General features: G+C 41.9%; 1 protein-coding gene across 7 annotated transcripts in view; it reads right to left on the bottom strand.

The window, feature by feature from the left end:
- Window positions 1–4,214: 4,214 nt before the first annotated feature.
- The window catches only part of PIGG (phosphatidylinositol glycan anchor biosynthesis class G), a 74,764-nt gene continuing 58,391 nt past the window's right edge, over window positions 4,215–20,587 (bottom strand). For all 7 annotated transcript variants that reach the window (XM_053931596.1, XM_053931597.1, XM_053931601.1 and 4 more), the window contains one exon: window positions 4,215–4,646. In XM_053931596.1, the coding sequence (XP_053787571.1) occupies window positions 4,421–4,646 (226 nt within the window). In that variant the 3' untranslated portion in view covers window positions 4,215–4,420. The remainder of the gene's footprint in view (window positions 4,647–20,587) is intronic.

Below are 20,587 nucleotides of genomic sequence, written 5' to 3'. Positions count from 1 at the left end.
AGCTCTCTCCAAAGGGTGGTCCTCTCCTTTAGCATATACGCCACTCCCCCTACTTGGTACCACTTCCAGATTTGCTCTGGTGTCTCCCCTCATCCAGTTTAAGAATGATCCTAAAGTACCTTGCCCTGGTATCACATCACTTCTTCTCTGCCAACCAAGGCTGAGATGGGGCGACTCAGACCACTGAAGTCTGAGCCCAGAGATCCAGTCCACCCTTAAAGCACACTCATCTATTAGCTCAACATGTAGCTGCCAAGTACACCCTGCTGAAGGCCTTGCTCAAATTGTCCAGCATCCAGCACACTTCCCTTCTCCACAGAGTCTGTCATCTCGTAAGAGAAGAAATCAAGTACCAGAAACAAACTGTCCTGCAAACACCCTCTCAGTCATTTTCCCTCCATCTATCTCTTGGCCAAGAGTCTCCCTCTGTATTATCTACCTGTGGACTGAAGAGAGGCTATGTCCCAGACTTTCCATACTTCTGTTAGATGGTGCAATGCCAGCCTCACAAACATCCCCTGATCACAGTCTTTCATAGTTAGGAGAGTGGGAGGCCTACAATAACATCAGCCAGCTCCTTCTCCTGCCCCATTGCCCAGTGGGATCACAGCTTCCTTCCCCTCCTTCTGCTGGAGAAGCACTCAGGAAAACCTTGGTTTTTCAGAGGATATTTCATGAAAACTTGCAACTGTGGCCCCTCCTCTGCAACTGTGCAATTGTGGAGCTAAATCTTGTTTAGTTTGCAAATGCCTGGTATGAGGGATTCCAGAAACTGCCCTGACCCTTACAGAGAGAACCATGGAGGAATAGTATCCTACCACACATGCCCTGCCTGCTGGAAAGGCTGGGGCTCACATTGTGCACTTTGTGCTGGCTTATGTAGAGGCAAGGAAAATGGAGGCTTCTTCTCCTAGAGAGCAGAAATACATATATGTAGTACCTGAAATATGAATAGATTTAATATTTTTTTCTTAAGCCTGAATTCATTTACAAGAATGAAACTGAAGCTTCACCACTGCGAATCCATGAGACCATACCGGACATCAGTTACAAGCCTGGAATTGTGCTGACTGGTGGTGATCTAGTGAAATTTAACAGAGCAAGCTGTAGCCCACAGTAACTGGTTGCACTGTCTGACCAGCAGTAAAGGTGCAGAGCAGAAATATTTAACACGGCAAAACTTTATTCAAACAAAGAAAACATCCCTGCTCAGAAGGTATTTAAGGAGGAGTCTGTGCCTGGGCACAGGGCACTACTGAGGAAGTCCAGACTAATCCCACATTGGAGCAGGGAATACAGGTGACTTGGACAGAAGAAACTGGTATGCTCAGAATGCTACATTCCCAGTAGCATTCCTGCTTCCCACATCACTTGTCTCCTTGTCTGAGGGTTTGAAACACTCTGAACATGACGAGAAGTGAGGTGAAACAACTAACTAGTGAGATAAGAATTTGTGTTCAGGCATTTGCTTTATATTGATTTAAAATAAAATTATTATAACATAATCCCCCAATTAAAGCCTGGTTGCCTGCAGCAGGAACTAATTCATTCCTTCACTGCCTAAGATTTGCATTACTAGAGCCCATAAGCTCATGAAGCATTATTTCATTTGCCTACACCCAAAGGGAAAGGGTGAAAAAGAATAGAAATGTCAATTCTGAAGTTGAAAGCACCATGTTTCTTTCACATATCATGCAAACTCATGAGCTGACTTGAGACAGAGATGCAGTCTCTTCTCCCTCTTCTCTCTTTTCCTAGTACTGAAGACCTAAGTAACAGCTTTCCCAAGCCATTTAATCCTACATCCAATGTGGACATCTTTCAACTTCAGAGAAGGGGGACACTGATCATTTAACTAAGTAATCTGAAAAATGCAATCTTAATACACACACAATAGTTTAGGTTCCACTATTTGATAAAAGAGATATACTAGAAGAAAAAACAAACAAACAAACAAAAAACCCAAACAAACAAACAAACAAAAAAACCCAGAAGGAAGGAATAAAAGACGTTGTAAATGTCATCCCACATTGTTTTAGGATTCTGCACACCAGAAGCAACTTCTGTTCTATCCCTTCCATCTCTTTATTAGCACCCTTTCTCTCTGACTCAAATGTCTCTATAAACATACTCTGTACAAATTTTAGGGAAGACTGCTTACAAATTAACAATGCAAGTAAACAGAGAATATGTTGATAATGCCAACATGGCTGCTAGCCAACAGGTAACAAAAAAAAAAGTTGAGAATTGTGAAAATGGTAGATACACATTCACAAATACAAGCTGTTTTAAATAATCATAATTGGCAGGAAAAAGTGATTTATTAGAAGTATTTAATTTTCAATCTTCCAGTAGGTCACAGGAAATGACATTAAGATCCAGTACTCTGTCCTCCAGGTAAAGAGCAATATGCTGCCAGTGTATTGAAAATTTTAGTTGTTTTATAGCTGAAAAAATATTTCATTATGAATAATCAAGATGGCCTATTATTAATGTACAAAAATTAAAGGCCTACATTTTGAGATCTGCATTATCTGTAACATGAGACAAAAAGTTCATCAGCGATTTTAACTGTGCTGTCAGCTATATCAGTCTTGAAAGCTTTATTTTTCCACATTTGTGCGGCGTTCTGGTATCTCTCCCGGGTCCAGAGCAGCCTCCGTGCCCAGCAGGGCATTGCAGCTCCTCCGGTCCTGCTGCTGCTCCCGGGCTCCACGGCTCCGGGAAGGTGGGTTGGCCACTTCTACCACTGTGTGCGAGGGACCTCGATAAAAGGGGGTGAAGGAAGGACCAAATTCCCCGCAGCAGGAGCTGAGAGCATTTTATTGGTGTACACCCAACCCCTGCGTTGAACGATATGGCCAGCTGGCCACATTGCACAGAGGTTTTATAGGGGGTGGAGTGGGGGGTGTCACGTGGTCCAGGGAAGCCAATAGGGACACAGTAGGGGACGGCACCGGGGCCTGGGGCGGCCCCAGGGCGTGGCGTGGCCCAGGGAACCAATAGGGGCACGGCAGGGGGCGGTGCTGGGGCCCAGGGGTGTGGTGTGGAAGGCAGGAGCCAATGGGGAGACGCCAGGGGTGGCGCCGGCGGCCCGGGGCGGCCCCAGCCGCGGTGGAGGGGTAACAGCAGGAAAGGATCCACAGGAAGAGACACGGGGGATGGGAGCCAGGCCACATGGTAAGGCAGCTTGGGAACCGGGTACTGCAGCGGGGATGGGGGGGAAAACCGGGGGATACATGGGGGTACACTGTATTTGCTAAGACACACTAGAACCCCGACCTAAACCCAAAGTCTGGGATGCAACATATTTGTAACAAAATTTAAAAGGTCTCTGTATGCTTCTCTTCTGATACACCTCAAATATATTTAGACTAATTCATATTAGCCACTAAGATGGACAAAACTAAGAGGCAAAAAGACCCCACATGAATACTGATAGTCAGTAAAGTCATTAACATGTATCTTTTTGACAGAAGCAAGGAAAATAACATTGTTAGAAATTAATTACAGCACATTCAAGTGAGATGGCTAGACAGGTCACTAGGGGGATGGTGATGCAAGCTGCAAACACACCTTTTACATATTTTATTCTTCTGGTAACTTAATCCATTAAACTGTTTTCCTGTTCACTACTTGCAGCTCTTTACCCATGTGTGGAAAACATGATCAAATGTTCAGCATAGCTGCACTGACCTGATTTATCATTTATACATTGATAAGAAGAAACAACATTTTAGCGGTGAATGGACTCCATAAAAGATTCATTACTTTGTTAAACAGTAAGTGTTTCTTATTCAGGGTCTGAAGTGCAGACTGAAATCCGTTACAAATAATGATGGCATGCATCTTAGAAAGAAAATGCTGCTTTTAAACAGAAATGCTTGCTGCCTATGCAAAACAAACAAAATCTCTTACCTAGGATGTTTGTACAATAAAAATTTCAATGTATCTACTAGAAAGAAAACAAACACAAAAACCCCCTGAAGCTAATGGAGTCAGAATCTTGTGAACAGCACCTAGAAATCCTGCACATTTTTAGGATTCTGTGGTCTAAGGAAGTTAAAAAATTGTATGCACACAAGATTTTTTCTGTGCCCCTGAGGCACTGTTCTGTATTTATATCAAGATGTATATTTTTAAAATCAAAACATGTAATATCACCATTCAATTATTTGGGAAGTGCGATAATGACAGCTATAGAACAAAAGGTATCCATGACAAAACAGTTTATTTCAATTCAACATTTTTAAAGCAAACTCAGTTGTAACACAAGACTGATCTTGACTAAAAAAAACCAAATAATTTAACAATTTACTCTTCAAAATCTTCACAACAATTTAAAGCCGGTATTTTCCTTCTTCCATTCCAGTGGCACACTGGACACTGCAATGCAGAACCACATACCACACACCTGTTTTCAGTCTTGCACTTTGTGAGAGTGGTTCTGATCTATTACTGTGAAGAACATGCAGACAGCAGCTGTGATGAACACATGCACTCCCTCGTACAGGAGCTTTGGCGAGAAAACACTCCATATGAACAGGTGGTAGCGCAGACCTGTCACCAAAACAACATAAACGGCAACTGGAATTGAACGCATTAGAGCGTAGCAGAAACAGCCGTGACCCACTGCTGCGGAATTCCTGGGAACAAAAACAGACAAGTTCATTCTAAGGTAAACTCATAAAAGATACTGGAGTTCCTCCCCTCTTTAGCATTATTTCACAACACAAGGAGTCTTTAGAGATCTCCACTTTGTGTTTGATTGTTAATGCAATGATGAACCAATAAAATTTGTTCTTGTCACCTCTATATATCCTATAATGTGTATGTCAGGTGTAAGCATAGCAACTGCCATTGCAATAAAGGCGCCCAGTAGTTCACTTCACACTTAGATTGTTCTGTATTTTAGTGTATTTTATTCTAATTGTCAAAGTTTCCATTAAGCAGTTTCAAGACCGCTTTGTCTCCTGTTGGTCTTACAGTGCCGTTCCACAGAACCTGAATGGTAGGAGAAGAGAGGACAACAGTATTCCTCACAAAGCTTTCTAACCTGTTCAACAGACAATCAGATGGAGCCTGTGCCTCCCTTATAAAGAGCATAAAATTTGTTAGAGTGCACTGCTGCTCACAGCCAGCAATACTGTACAAAACAACATAAAAAACTGTGCTATTGGAAAACTTTGCAGAGCTCACTAAGATAACATTCTCCAAAGAATACCATATTCTTAGGCTCATAGGAGTAATACATTGCATTCCTGTCACAGCTGCTTAGCTCAGCCGGGTCCACTGCATCCCAAGAAATGTCTGCCCCATGTAACCTACATGGTCCATATCAGCCATTGATGTATTTTGGTAGGTGACAAGAGTCAGATGAAAATGGAAGTGAAAACGTTTTCTGCACTTTGATTGTCCTCTCTCTACTGAGGCACTAACTCAAAGCAATGCTGGGTTGGCCACTGTCCAATTTCCCCAAAATACATCTGCAGAGATTAATTCACATTAAATTTAGATGTTTACCCCTTCAGACAAAAGGAAGGGAAAAACTCTTTCACTGGAATAATAAGCGAACATTTTCCTCTCCCCATCAAAATATTTTACATAAGCAGTTCCCAAAAGAACACACTGGCAAAGAGTGGAAATGTTTTACAGTGAAATCCTGATTTGAGAATCTGTTCTTCTCCTCCCAGTTTTTAATTCTAATCTTGTTCCAAGTAATAAAAATTTAACATGGCTAGCACTTCTGCAAGATGTTAATTAGTCACTTATGACTAAGTAAGCTACAGAATGCAGTATTTTACATAAACCGTTAAACTTCTTACTCTTTAAATAAAAATAACTTGGATACAGCCCTGGTTTCCAGTGAAGTCAAGATCTAAATTCCCAAGGCTTTCAGTAGAAGGAAGAAGAGGTCATGAAAGCAGAGTTTTAAAATCAAGAACAGCAGGCATGAATGACTGAAAAACATACATTCAGTTCACAGAAAACTATTTCCCTTGCTGCTTAGCCAAGGAAACTGAGACTTGGGAGTGAACTAGACTGCTCCCTGTTTCTGCATAACTACCTTAGTCTTCAGTGAGCTTGTGTAAATAAGCCAGCTTTATGTTTAATAACTGATTTTGTTGACAAGGATTAAACAAAGTGCAGTTCACTCAGTCTTAGTTGTTTTCATGCTGATATGAGTTAAAACAGTATTTGTAGTAAAAATACTATTTGTAATAGATGACCACTGAATAAACAGAGGAAGTGGCTTTTCAATCAGATAAACAGACATTTTAAAAAACATTTTATAGAGTTAAAAATGCACTTGATAGACCATATAGATGAATCCCCAGGTCAATGATACAATTCTTTCTGTATTCTGGTATCATAAAAATAGCTAACTGTTTTCTACTTATAAGATACCTCTACTTATAAAAGCTCTCAGCATTCACTTCACCTCTTTAAGACAACACAGACACATACCTTCAGAGGTAAAACTTGGACAGTTTCACTGTATAATGCAGTGCTGCAACTTAGATAAGGCAGCAAAAGCACACTGTATTCACAAAGTTAAACTTAAGTGGGATTCAGCAACAGAATAATTGGGTTTATCTCAGAGCTGGTGAAAGCATTCACACATGGATCACTGTGGACAGAGCACTGGAATGACTGAGCAGTTAGACCTACTTGGCCTGATCCTAAGGCAACAACTTAGCTTCAAGCACATCATCATTCTTTCCTCTTACTTTAGCCAGGGACAAAATTTGAACAGCTAACAGTAATGCCTTTGTGTGCTCCTTCTCTTCATTCTACAGACATAGTGCACACAGTATCTCCAGGCCACAAGGAAGGCAGCGTCCATGGATCAGGCAGCTACTGATAACATGATGATGACAATCCAGCTAGTTCCACTGGTTTCTGAGTTACTCCGAATGAATTCACCAGAGGAACAGAGAAAGCTGGCTGTGGGATGCCACTCATGTATTCTCATGTTTATGATCTGGACCAGCCAGTAATGAATAACCTTGCAAATTCTCAGTGCTGTTTCAATTAAAGTAATGGTAGACTACAGGACATATCTAAAGTATCAATCTGTAACTAATCCACACTGAATCGTCTCTTCAGCAATTAAAACCTTTCATTATTTAAAGGAGAAGAGCACAGACAGATATAAACTACCTCCATGTTCTGACAAAAACAGTCCACTATTAAGAGCGCTGCACAATGCAGGACTAATAAAAAGGAATACTCAGCTTCTAATAATCAGCTCATGTAGGAAGTTAGCTTATGGGGACATGAAAGAGAGATCCATATGTGTTACAGATGACAAAGCATATTCAAACTTCATATGAGATCCAGGAAAAACAATGTTTTTGGAGAGTTCTGAAGCAAAGAATACTACAGATTAAAATCACTAAACTTGCAGTAATTAGAATGCAAACATTAAGTATGGTCTAGAAAACATACCAGCTTTCAGCAAAATTGTCTCTTTTAATGGAAAATATTTAATACATAGTAAAATATGCCCAAGAAACTGTTATATTAATAGGTTTAACACTTCTTTGGATATCCTAAACCCTAAAAGTAGATGTTTCATCAACAAATTTTTCACCTCTCAATCCATCTCTAAGGTGCTGCTGAGTAATTCAAGGCTTGCAAAATTAAAAAACTACGATGCCAAAAAAAAAAAAAAACCAACCCAAAAAACCCCAACAAACCACCAACAAAAAACCACCACAAAAACAAAACAAAAAAACCCCACTATTTTATTGTGAAAACATGTCTCCTAGTCATATAGAATACTTGGCAGCGGGTGGCAACAAGTTTTGTAGCTTAAAAATTGTGAAAAATGCATATTTTATGATTGGCTTTACACAATAGTTACAATGAATATTATATGTGTAATGTTGGAAAGTTATGCTGTATTAATTCTCTCAAGTAGTGTGTTGAATGTATTTTTAGGTTATAACACAATGTTAAAATAGAAACTATACTATGTAAGATACTTTTTAACTAGCTCAAGAAAGAGATGAGATAATCAAGGAATTCTTCGCACAAGGATAACAATTACAGAAACCCCTAAATCTTCCAGAGGAGAGGAATTTATGGCTTTCCTTATCAACAGAAATGAACTTCTTCAAGCCTGACTGAGACTCAAAGGCACCTGGGAATAAACAGAAACTTTTTGACAAGTACCAGATGAAGTTCTTGTTTTAAATAAAATATATGCATAATCATGAAGTGTTTTGTATATGCAACAGGCTATTGCTTTTAAGGTTATTCCTTTGTTCACAAGGCATGCTTGTCGTGGCTTAAGTGCCCAAGAGCATCCGGACGTCCGTAATTCTTTGCTTTTTATTGTCTTGTAATTGTCCTAACTCTAAATTTTTATTACTCTAATTGTCCTGGTTTGACATGGAAGTGAATTTTTTCCAGGAAGTTGGGTCAAACCAATCAATGGTCAGGTTTGGATATTGGCACCTGGAGAAAATTCACTTCCATGTTTTTTTCCTTAGTTATTAAGCTTGGGCCTGCTCTGCTCTGTCCCTGATAACATCTCACAGCATTTATTTAGGGAAGGTGCATTTTCATGGGGGTGCTGGCATTGCGCCAGTGTCAAACCATGACACTAATTGTATTACTATTTTTATAACCATTTTATTATTATTAAACTTTTAAAATTTTAAAAACCAAGTGATTGGCGTTTTTCACAAAAATCAAGCAAAAAAATCTCCATAGACAGCCCTACAAATGCATCCACAAGGAATTTTAAAATACACTTTACAGTGTTTAAAGTGTTCCAACCCTTTTTCCAACACACCATACCAAATAAACAGTTAAGAAATATATAAGCATATAAGGGTGGCATACCCTAGTATTGTTGCTCTTCTAGGGTTGGAAGAGGAGGGTCATTCTGGAGAGTTTCAGTAAGAATGTACTGAATCCTTTCAATGCCAGTTACCCTCTAGCGTTTCTGCCCTTCCACCCCCCCCACCCCCCACTTTTCTAGCTAAACATCACTGCCTAAGTTATCTCCTACTGGAGATACTGAATTTGCCTGTTTGAAGGCAATTTTTACTGCATTAGCAACTTCTACAGTATTAAATGGTGTTTCTCTTTCTAGGCATTCTACATTTCAAAGATCTCCCTGTTTAGTGCCCTCTGAAAAAGACCTGGCATTTTGCTCATCTGCCCCAGATATACTAATGAAGAGTTGCACTCAGAAACAAACTGTGTAGCACTCCAAATTTCTCCAACATCTTAGAGTATCTGCAATGCGTAAGAAATTTCTCTGATCTAAGAAAGTATCAATTGGTTCAGCAGCAAGAACAAGCTTGCTACATCTCTCTCATATGTCCCGTTCTCACTTAGTATAATTCTACAATACTATTTTAGATTATAGAACACAAAACTGCATTGTCATTGAGAAACACTTTATATTTTTAGCAGTTCCAAGGGAACCAGGAGTCCTTTGGCAATTTACATTATTAACTCTGGTAGAAACTAGCAATCAGAACAAGATTTTTAATCCTATGAAGTTACAAGTTTTGTCACCACACCCTATCAATGGATAGATGTCAAAAATGGTGGTTGCCAGCAAGATAAAAGGGCTGTAAAGTGTATTCTGCTGCCATGGAAAGGATAGAACTTGGGAATGACTAATTTTTCTCTGCACTCTGCATTCTTTTTCCCAGTAAGAAAGGCAGAGAAGGTACAGCTACCTGAGCAAGGTCAATGTCTGTGGCAGTAAGTTACAGGGGACTGTAGCACATGTGGATTGTAGTACAGGGTTCAGCAGGTTCTCACAAAGACTTAGCTGTAAAATGCTATTAGGACTTGAAACTTCTCTTAACTTCAGCATCAAGAATACAAAAAATAGAATTGTATCAATGTTTTTCCCTGTTCTCACTGCTGGAATAATCGGTTGTGCTGTGAGCTTTGTGTCAGCAAAATAAGCAAAAAAAATCAAAAAACCACACACACACAAAGAACCCAAAACAAAGACACATACACCAAATAACCCCCAAAAAACCAAAACCAAACCAAAACAAACAAAAAAAAACAAACCAAAACAAAAAAGCCCTCTAAACCAAACCAGCCTATTCCTGTCGACACTGTCCCAGATTTTATTGCAGCAAGGTATAACCAAACCATCTTAACAAGCAAAACACAAAACATAAGCTATTTCAAAGCCCAGCATCAGTCAGTTTTCTGTGACTTTTCTTCAAGAATTCACTGAACAGTTCATAAGGTTTCCAGTAGGAAAAAAACCTGAAGCATTTTACACTGGCGTCATACATGCAAGAAGTAACAAGGAAATTTATAGGTTTATTTTCTGTTAAGGTGCATCTGCAGGCTTTCCTGCTCATCTTTGTAAACAAACCGTTTTTCTTCATGACCTTAGCTAAAGGTGTAAAGAAAAATTGCATCCAACAATTGTTATTGACAGATGGGATCTGAAGAAATTTAACATAGACTCTTAATGTCCAAATTATTCAATTAAATTCAAGTGTAACATGTTAAAATATACCAGTCTAGCAAGACACATCAACAGTGACACAAGGCATTTCTAGAAAGGTAAAGCACAATTTATTTAAGTATGGACAGGAAACTGGCCAGGAAGGCCATTTGGTGGTGATCTGTGTTTTTTACTCTGTGTGGCAGCCAGTCACGAGTAGGGTCCCACAGTGAACATTACTGAGCCCCAAACTGCTCAACATTTTCATAAATAATCTAGATGGTAGGATTGAAAGCACCTTCACTAATGTGCTGTTGGCACAAAACTCGGCATTGAGGTGGACACAGTAGAAGGGAGAGTGGTCTTACAGAAAGATCTGGTCAGGCTATTAAGATTTATATGAAGTTTAACAAAGACAAGTGCAAAGTCCTGCACCCAGGTTATGGCTAGGATGCATGTGGCTGGGAAACAGTGCTGCTGAAAGGGATCTGGGGGTACTGGGGGACCATAAGCTAAACATGAGTCAGTAGAGCAGTGCTGCAGCAACAGTTAAATCATGTCCTGGGCTGCATTCTCAGGGGCATTACTAGCAGGGAGAGATGTGATTATCCCAACTCTACTGAGTGCTTGTCAGGCCATACCTGTAGTACTATGTTCAGTTCTAGTTCCCCATCCTTCCAAAAAGACATGGACGGGCTGGAGGGGCTCTAAAGAAGGACTGGAGAGCATGAAAGAGCTCCACAACATATGACAGTAGAAGTTAAGTCTCTTCTTCACAGAGAAGGCTCAGGGAGACTTCATCACAGCATTCCTGTAATTAATTATTTCAAGATGCCAACAAAGGATGGAGGTGCTCTCCTCACCAGGTGGTACATGGAGAAAATATAGGGCAATGGGTACAAGTAGCACTGGGAGAGGTTTCATCTCAGTATAAAAAAGACACGATTTATAGTGAGAACAATCAATCACAGATACAATCTTGCCAGGGATCTGGTAGAGTCCCCATCACTGTGAATTTTCAAGACAAGACTGGACAGCATGCTAGATGTTTTAATGGAGGCTCCTCTTCACAGAAAAGGTTGAACCAGATCATCTTTTAAGGGTATCTCCTACCTGGGGTGTTCTGTGGTTCTGCGAAGCAATGCTCACTCTTCTGCACTGAGGGCAGAGTCAATTCTTTCTTGAATTTTTTCACTACAGTAACTATTTTTAAACTTGTAACTTAAATAAAATAACAGCTCTCTCCTCAAATTACTCTTGCCATCCCAGTAACACACATATTCAAGAAGAATTTGTTAACTTCAAGAAAAGGTGTGAGAAAAGATTATAGAAAAATCCTAGATAAATGCAGAATGACAGTATGTCATGTACAGTCCTATCCACAGCTACCAGAACTAAACAGTTATGTTGGCCATGGAACAGAGGAGAACAGAAAACTAATGGTGGAAAAGGAAAAAACTTGTAAGAATAGTAGGACTAGGCCAATACCAGCAAAAGTACAGGTTACACCTAGAAACACTGCTACAATAAAGAGGTATAAGTATAGAGGTAAAGAGGTATAAGAGGTACAATGAAGAGGTACATAAGTGAAGGTCTACAAATATGACCCTCTCTTTCCAGTAGTGCTCTTCTGAATGACTCTGCTTCTGCTTAAGCAGCAGCATAAACCACTCAAGAGTCTAACATCATCACACAGCTCTTGCTAATTTAAGAGAGCAAACCAAGTTGGTAACTATGCTCCAATCTGTTTCAGAATAAAGAGGAAGGAATATGCAAAGTACTGAAGACAAAGGAGTGATGGAGTAATTTCTTCAGTGAACGGTACGTTCATGCACTGTATCAAAATATTACTCCCAACTTTCTTCACAGCTTTTTCTAGCACAATGCACAGCATATTCTTCTGCAGAGACTCTTTATTTTTTGTGGTGCAATGAGATGCCTTCTGGGACTACACCAGGATACTCTTACTAAGCCCAAGTGTCATATACACTTTTTACTTTGTCAAGTTTATAGGAGTGATGGACTTCTTAGTAATTCAGCTTTGTGCAAATTACTTTTAAGAGCAACACTCAGCATTAGGATAAAGACTGCAGAGTCCCACATACTTTCTCTGGAAAAAAAAAAGGATTACAGCATGATCTGTAAACCTATACCCTAAGACCTCTGCAAAGGATGAGACACTGCTAATACCATTAAGTGTAAAAGGAACAGTCAACAAAAATAATTTCATCTTAGGAAGTAAAAAATTGCAAAATCAATCTGATTTTTTATGAAGATACCTTGATTAGTATCTGCAGACCCTCCTCCTAGTTGGACCCTAGTTGAGAAGACAGGCAAATCAGCACAGGATTTTTTAGGCCCTGATTTTGATGATACCATAGTTGTAATGGCTCTGAGACAGAAAATGTAAACAGACACAAGTTTCAAAAGACTGCAGACAGTAATTTGCACTTTGAGTAGGGGAGGGAGGTAGGAAGGACTCCAGAAAGGAAGGAAGGACTCCAGGAAGGAAGGAACGAAGGAAAGAAGGACTCCAGGAAGGAAAGAAGGACTCCAGGAAGGAAAGAAGGCAGGCACAAGAGGGGAACATATATTGATTGAGAGGGACCAAGAGTGTGTAAAAGTGATAAATATTCACAGTAGAGACAAGGGACACTTGTGCAAACAAGAGGTAAATTGTGTATGGGAAAGTGAAAGAGCCCATTAGAAAGGGAATGCACATGACAGAGCAAGAAATTGAGGAAGAGGAAGTGCATGGTAGAAATATGAGAAGTATGAAAGAAAGATGAAAAACAAGAGGGAAAAGGAGGGGAAGTATACCAGGGACATACACTGAATGTATGGCATATGGGGAAGCCAGAGAGAAAATGAGAGAGTATGTGCACAAGAGAGAGGAATGGTGCAACAGAAAGAATGAAAAAGTGTCAGAGAGGGGAAAGGCAGGGGGAAATGTATACATGTGAAATCACAAGCATCTGACAGAACAGGAAAGTACACAAATTAATTGGAAAGTTTCCAAGTCAGCAGAGGAAGGGAGGGAAATGGCTGCGTAAGGGAGGGAAAGTGTGCCCAAGACAGGGAAAGTAAAAGCAATAGAGAGGAAGTCTAAGACTGTGAGATGGGGAAAGTGTACCAGAGAGGAAAAATACATGCAGAAAAAGGGGGACACACTATACAGAGAGAAGGAAAGCATTCATGCAAGGAAGTAGAAACTTGAAAGATGAGGAAATCAGTGATAGAGCATGAGGCAGAGAGGGTGGAGAAGCATACACAAGGGAAAAAAGTGTACAAGGGCAAGCAAGGAAAACTGCAGCAGACCAAAGGAAAACCACATGCAACAAAGTAAAGGCATGAGAGAGAATTCTAGGAATTGAAAGCATTAACTAAAAGGAAAGCATAAAAAACAGGGAATGTGTGAAAGAGGGATGGAATGGGTGAAAGTGAGACAGAAAGCATGAGCAAAAGAGAAGAGGGGAAGTGAAAGAGCAAGTGAAGGCATGGGTAAGAAAAAGGTAGTATGCATGAAATTAGAAAAGTACAAGCAAGAGAGACTGGGATGCTGTTCAACTGAAACTAAATGTGGTCAAGAGAAAGCATTAAAGACAGTGAAGCAAAAAATAGAAACAAAATATGTGAGACAACCCACAAGAAAAGGAAAAAAATGTAAGAAGTGCCACAGGGATAGGGAAGTGCATATGCAGAAGAGCAGGAGCCAAGACAAGCATGGTAGAATGGAACGCCCTGTGAGGCAAGTGTGAGAAAGCAAGAAAGTGATAGAGGGAAGTGTATGAAAAAGTAAAAGAGGGTAAGAGGTGAAAGACATCTGATAGGGGGAGCCAAAGGTACAGTGGGTGGGAGGGAAGGGATGTCCAGAGAGGGATGAAGGGAATGCAAGTGAGAGGGAAGGGCCCAGGAGAGACAGACTGATGGGGAAGGAGCAGGTAGGAGTGACAGAACCTGTGTATGCCAGTGAGTGCCAAGGTGTGTGAGAGGCAAGAAGGAAGCAAGAGAAGGAGTGTTAGGGTGAATTTTGGCAGGAAAGTGAGGGGGCAGCAAGATGAATTAAATTATGGAGGAGAGAAATGCAAAGAGAGAGGGAACTAGCAAGTAGACAGTGAGAGGAGTGCTACTGAGTGAGAGACACGCAAGAAGTACAACCAAGAGTGACAGCATGTGGTGGGGCTAAAGTGCAAGTGCGTGACATGAAGAATGCAAGGGAGAAAACTACAAGATAGCAAAGTGAGAGATCATGATAGAGGGAAAAGTGTGGGGAATATGGAGAAAAACAAGAAATCATGTGCAGGAGGGAAGGAAAACAAGAGAAAGAGAAAGAGAAAGAAGGGAGAAAGGAAAGCAAAAGAGATAATAAAAGATGAAAAGGGGCAGCATGAGAGAGAGAGAGGAAAGGAGAGGAAAGGAGAGAGAAAGGAGCACAGGAAATTAACAATAGGAGTAAGAGAGGAAGTACAAGCACAGGAGAGGAGAACTGTGTGCCTTGTACAGCAATGCAAGAAAGGGGGGCAGCAGAAGAACAAAGGGACAGAGGGCAAGGGTGTGCAAGAGAAAGATCACACACACAAATGAATTAAGGCATGCAAGCGAGAGATAGAAAGCTAGAAAAATAGAAAGAGAAGGGGTCAAAGTGCATCCAAGAGAGAGAAAATGCACAGTCAAGAAAGAGGACATGAACATCAAGGACAGCAGTAAGGGCATATGACAGAGAGAAACATACTATGAGAGATGTAAAACTAGAAGAAGTGTGAAGGGCAGCAAGTGGGACAAGGACAGAGAGCAAAAAGAGAGGGAGGAAGCAAGCTAGAGGGGAAAAGCATTATGCTTCCAAAGGCTGGAAGCACAAGCAAGAGGGAAATCAAAGAGGAATAATGTGAGAAAGGTGGGAAAGAGTGAGACAGGAGGTTAGTGAGAAAGACTTGACACAAGATAACAAAGGAAACCGTACAGCACAAGGGAAAGAAAAAGTATGCAAGGGAAGCAAAGCATTAAGAGAGTGAGCACGAAGTGCATGTCCAAGACAAAAACCACATGCCAGACAGACAATAAAACTGAATGACAGCATGAGGCAAGATGTGTGTGACAGAGGGAATATGGATGAGGTGAAGATGGAGAAGGGATGTGAGAAAGTGCGAGATGAGCAGAACATGACATCCATGTAAAGTTCATGGAGAAGCACATGACAGAGAGAGGCAGGGCATCTGAGAGGGAAGCAAATCATATACTGCTGAGAAAGTGTGTGAGAAAGATGAGGCAAGTGACAGAGAGGGTAGGAGTTGGAGAAAGAGAGAGGTAAGGGGCACTGAAGACAATAAGAAAGAGGGAATGAGGAGAAAGGGAAGGCTAGAGAAAAGGAGAGGGAGCAAGACAAAGGGATAGTGACAGCAAGAGAGAGGGAACAATGACATTAGACAAGACAGAAAGCACAAGTGGCAATGAAAGTGCAAAGAGGAAGGGTAATTTTGTGAGACAGAAAGCATGCAAGAGAGGGAGAAAGACATAGAAATGAAGAATAGTAATACACATGACAGAGGGGAGTGCCAGAGAATGATAACAGCAAGCAAGGAAAAGCACACATGAGAGATAACATAAACATGACAGGCAGAATCCATGTGAGAGAGGAAACACATGAGAGTGAGGAGGATGCATGTGAGAGGGAGGCTGTTGAGACAGACAGGCACAAGGTGCACCACACATGGGTTAAGGACACAGAGAGAGGAAAAGGGTGTGGGAAGCCTGTGAAAAGGCAAGTGTGAGGAAAAAAAAGTAGAAGAGGCAAGTGATAGAGCCAGAGAGAAAGGGATAACGAAAGGAAAAGAGAAGGATACTCAGGGAGAATTACAGAATCACAGAATGAACTAGGTTGGAAAGGCCTCTTTGAGGTCATCAAGTCCAACATATGAGCTAACAGCATCTTATCAACTAAACCATGGCACTGAGTGCCATGTCCAGCCTTCTTTTAAACATGTCCAGGGACGATGACTTCACCACCCTCCTAGGCAGATAGTTCCAGTGCCCAATCACTCTTTCAGTGAAGAATATTTTCCTGACATCTAACCTTATCTTGCCTTGGAGCAGCTTAAGACTACATCCTCTTGTTCTGTCAATTGTTGCTGGGGAGAAGAGACTGACCCCCACCTGGCTACAACTGTAGAGAGTGATAAGGTCTTCCCTGAGCCTCCTTTTTTCCAGGCTAAACAACTCCAGTTACCTCATAGGGCTTGTGTCCTGTACCATTCACCAGCCTTGTTGGCCTCCTCTAGACACGTTCAAGCATTTCAACATTCTCCCTAAACTGAGGGGCCAGAATTGGACACAGCACTCAAGGTGTCTCCTCACCAGTGCTGAGTACAGCCCTGGCCCTGTGTCCTGGTTCAAGGTAAATTTGGGAGAGAATCCCCAAAAGGGTTCCTCTAGAAGGCAGATTCAACTGGCCCCTCCCCCAACCGGTTCGGGGAAAAATACTTCCTTGGAGAAAAGTGGAAAAAACTGTTGATTAAACAAGAAAACCTAAACAATATTAAACAATGAAATTTCTTGCCACTTTAAAAGAGAGACAAACTCAGAAAAAAAAAAAAATCCCCCCCTGCCCGGGCTGCAGCTCGGCTCACTCAGTCTTTGATCAGTCCCTCTGGCACTGGAAATGCCGCGGCCCAGGCCCGGCCCGTTGGGCCACAGGTACGAGCTGCTGGTGCTCTTCTGGTTGTTCAGTCCAGAGTAGTTTGAGCAGGTCCAAAGAAAAGGAAAAAACCACAGTCCAGGGAAGTTCTTTGTCTCAGCTAACTAAAACTAACTAAAAAGCAAAGGAGAGCTCTGTCTCGCTGTCTGTCCGTCTGCCGACAACACAGTCCGGGAGAAGGAATGTGGAGGAGTGAGTGCCGTTTCTGAAAACAAACTCCGTGCTTCTTCTCTCTCCCTTCACTCCTGGAACAAGTCTTAAAGGTGCAAAACTTATTATTCAGCATAAACAGAACAGACGACTGGGGATAAAAGCATCATACAGTCAACCTAGGACACCCTGCTGGCCACACTATTCCTGATACAGGCCAGGATGCTGTTGGCCTTCTTGGCCACCAGGGCACACTGCTGGCTCATGTTCAATCACCTGCTGACCAGCATCCCCAGGTCCCTTTCTGCCTGGGCACTGTCCAGCCACTCTGTTCCCAGCCTGTGGTGCTGCAGGGGCTTGTTGTGACTCAAGGGAAGGACCCAGCACCTGGACTTGTTAAACCTCCTTTTTGGAGTCCTATATTGGACTTGGCCTATCTATCCAGCCTGTCCAGATCCCTCTGCAGAGCCCTCCTACCCTCTAACAGATCAATACTCGCTCCCAGCTTGGTGTCATCTGCAAATTTACTGATGGTGGACTTGATCCACTCATCCAGATCATCAGTGAAGATATTAAACAGGACTGGTCCCAGCACAGACCCCTGAGGGACACACTGGTGACTGCCCACGAAGTGGATGTGACACCATTCACCTCCACTCTCTGTGCCTGGCCATGCAGCCAGTTTCTAACCCAGCAAAGAGTGCTCCTGTCCAAGCCAGCTTTTCCAGGAGTGTCCTACGGGCAGATGGTGTCAAAGGCATTGCTGAATGTCAGGTAGACAACATCCACAGCCTTTCCCTCATCCATCAGGTGGGTTACCTGGTTATAAAAGGAGATCAGGTTGTTCAGGACCTGCCCCTCCTAAATCCATGCTGGCTGCATCTGAGCCCTGGGCTATCCTGTAGGTGCCATGTGACAACACTCAAGATGATCTGTGCCATAATCCTGTCAGGCACTGATGTCAGGCTGACAGGTCTGTAGTGTCCTGGATCTTCCTTCCTACCCTTTTTGTGGATGGGCATCACATTTGCCAGCTTCCAGTCATCTGGGACCTCCCCAGTGAGCCAGGACTGCTGGTAAATGATGGAGAGCGACTTCACAAGCTCATCTGCCAACTCCCTCATCACCCTGGGATGGCCCATCTGGGCCCATAGACTTGTGAGCATCTAAGTGGCTCAGCAGGTCTCTGACTGTCCCCTCCTGGATTACAATTCTGATCCCTATCCCCATCTAACAGGCCAGGAGGACAACTTGCCTTTCTGTTGAAAACTGAAGCAAAGAAGGTGTTAAGTATCTCTGCCTTTTCCTCATCTTTAGTTACTAAATGCCCTCCTGCATCTAATAGAGTAGGGAGATTATCCTTGCATCTCCTTTTGACATTAATGTATTAAAAAAAAAAGTAGAATATTGTCCTTCACCGAAGCCAGTCCTTTACCACCAGGAAGCTTTCCAGCCATTCTGCCCCCAGCCTGTAGGTTGTTGTGATCCAAGTGTAGGACCTGGCAATTGGTGTTTTTGAGTATCATACCATTGGCCTTGGCCCATCAATCCAGCCTGTCCAGATCCTTCTCCAGGGCCTTCCTGTCCTCCAGCAGATCAACACTTCCACCTAACTTGGTGTTGTGACCTGATCCCTTGTACAGATCACTGATAAAGATACAGATGAGGCAAAGCACATGAGAAAAAGGCAAAGCCTATCAGAGAGAGGGAAATGTGGGTGCAGAGATAAGAGAGAAGAAGCTTCACAGTGAGAAGGGGAAGAGATGTGGGAAAGGAAGAGAAGAGGAACAACTGGAGATAATGACAGAGGGGAGAGAGGAAGGGAAGCCACTCTGTTTTGGGAAGGACTCAAGAAAGCTTGAAAGACAGATAGGAAATCCCCAAGAGAGAGGAAATGCAAATCTAAGAGGGAGGGAGGTTCAAGACAAGCTAAAGGCGGTGTATGGCTAGAGGAAGCTCTACAGATTTAAAAGAAAAACTATAGAGATGGAAAGGACAGAGAACGAGTGGGAAGAAAAAAGCACAAGTGAGACACTGCAAGCTTAAGAGAGGCATAGTGCATGCAAGAAAGTATGTCTGTCAAGAGACTGGAAAGCATACAAAGGAGAAAGTAAAAGACAAAGAAACAAAGGGAATGAGGGAGGGAAGTCCTAGAGAAAAATGCACGTGAAAGAAGAAGGGTGGGGGAGAAGATGAGGACCCAGGTAAAAGATTTAACATGGGACAGAAAAGGAAAATTGCAAGCAATTTGCATTTAGGAAGGCAAGAGGTGGGGGGGGTGCAGAGAGAAGACAGATGTAGCACCAGACAAAGAGAGAGACTGACACAGGGAGAGAGGAGAATGAACAGAGGTGTTAAACCACATCCAGGTGCCTCAGTTTGACTGGGATACTTCATATGCATAAATAAATAGTTACTCTTGTAATCCTATGCTTTCCATCTTGATCTCTCTCCTCAGTCTGCATGTAGCAGCCTTATCTTGATGCAACTGTGAGAGAGAGAGATGTGATGCACATGCAAGTGAGAAAAAGTATGAAAAACAGGTGCAAAGTGTGTCCAAGAGAGAAGGGAAGTTTGGGGTGGGGTGGTGTGGTGGTGGCAAGCAGATAACGAGGGATAGGGAAGATACCAAACAAGCTAAAGAAAGGGATACAAAGGAATGAGAGGAGAGACAGCAAGCAAGATAAAATGAAGGACAGTGAGTCAGAGACAGCAGGAAGGCACATGGGAAAATGAAATTTCATTTTATAGCAGCACCAAGATTCACAGTTCTTCATCTACTATCAGCGGGGTTGACAAATCAAAATTCTCTTACATGGTAGTGTAGAAAAACCTAATCCCTTTCATACAAGCTTATTAAAATTCTGCTTATTGCAGAATGATGTGTTTTTTGAAAATAACATACTGCATGACCACCTATTATCCTGCAACTTTGTGGAAAGTTAGTTTTCCTCTGTTAAGTTCCAGTTCAGTAACAATAGGAAGGACTGACACAAGTTTATTTACAGACACAAAACTTAACCAAGCTTTCATTATTATTTTTCAGCTTTTCAAGTCCCTTTAGAATCCTGCGAACAGTTTCTGACTAGACTGTCATTATTCTCTGAGGATACCCTGCATGCTTACCATTGGAACACACAACTTCCCCTAGGTTACTCATGCCCAACATGGTTAATACCAATTGTCTTAATATATTCAATAAGCTTTGCATGTATCAACATTTAATGAACTCTTTTGTGTAAGCAACTTTGGGAAATCTAACCATACAGGATGGCAGAAAAATACTATCTCACAACATGGAG

The sequence above is a fragment of the Vidua chalybeata genome, chromosome Z (assembly GCF_026979565.1).
Source record: "Vidua chalybeata isolate OUT-0048 chromosome Z, bVidCha1 merged haplotype, whole genome shotgun sequence".
In the NCBI taxonomy this organism is placed as follows: domain Eukaryota; kingdom Metazoa; phylum Chordata; class Aves; order Passeriformes; family Viduidae; genus Vidua; species Vidua chalybeata.
This window is presented reverse-complemented; position numbering and strand designations above follow the sequence as displayed.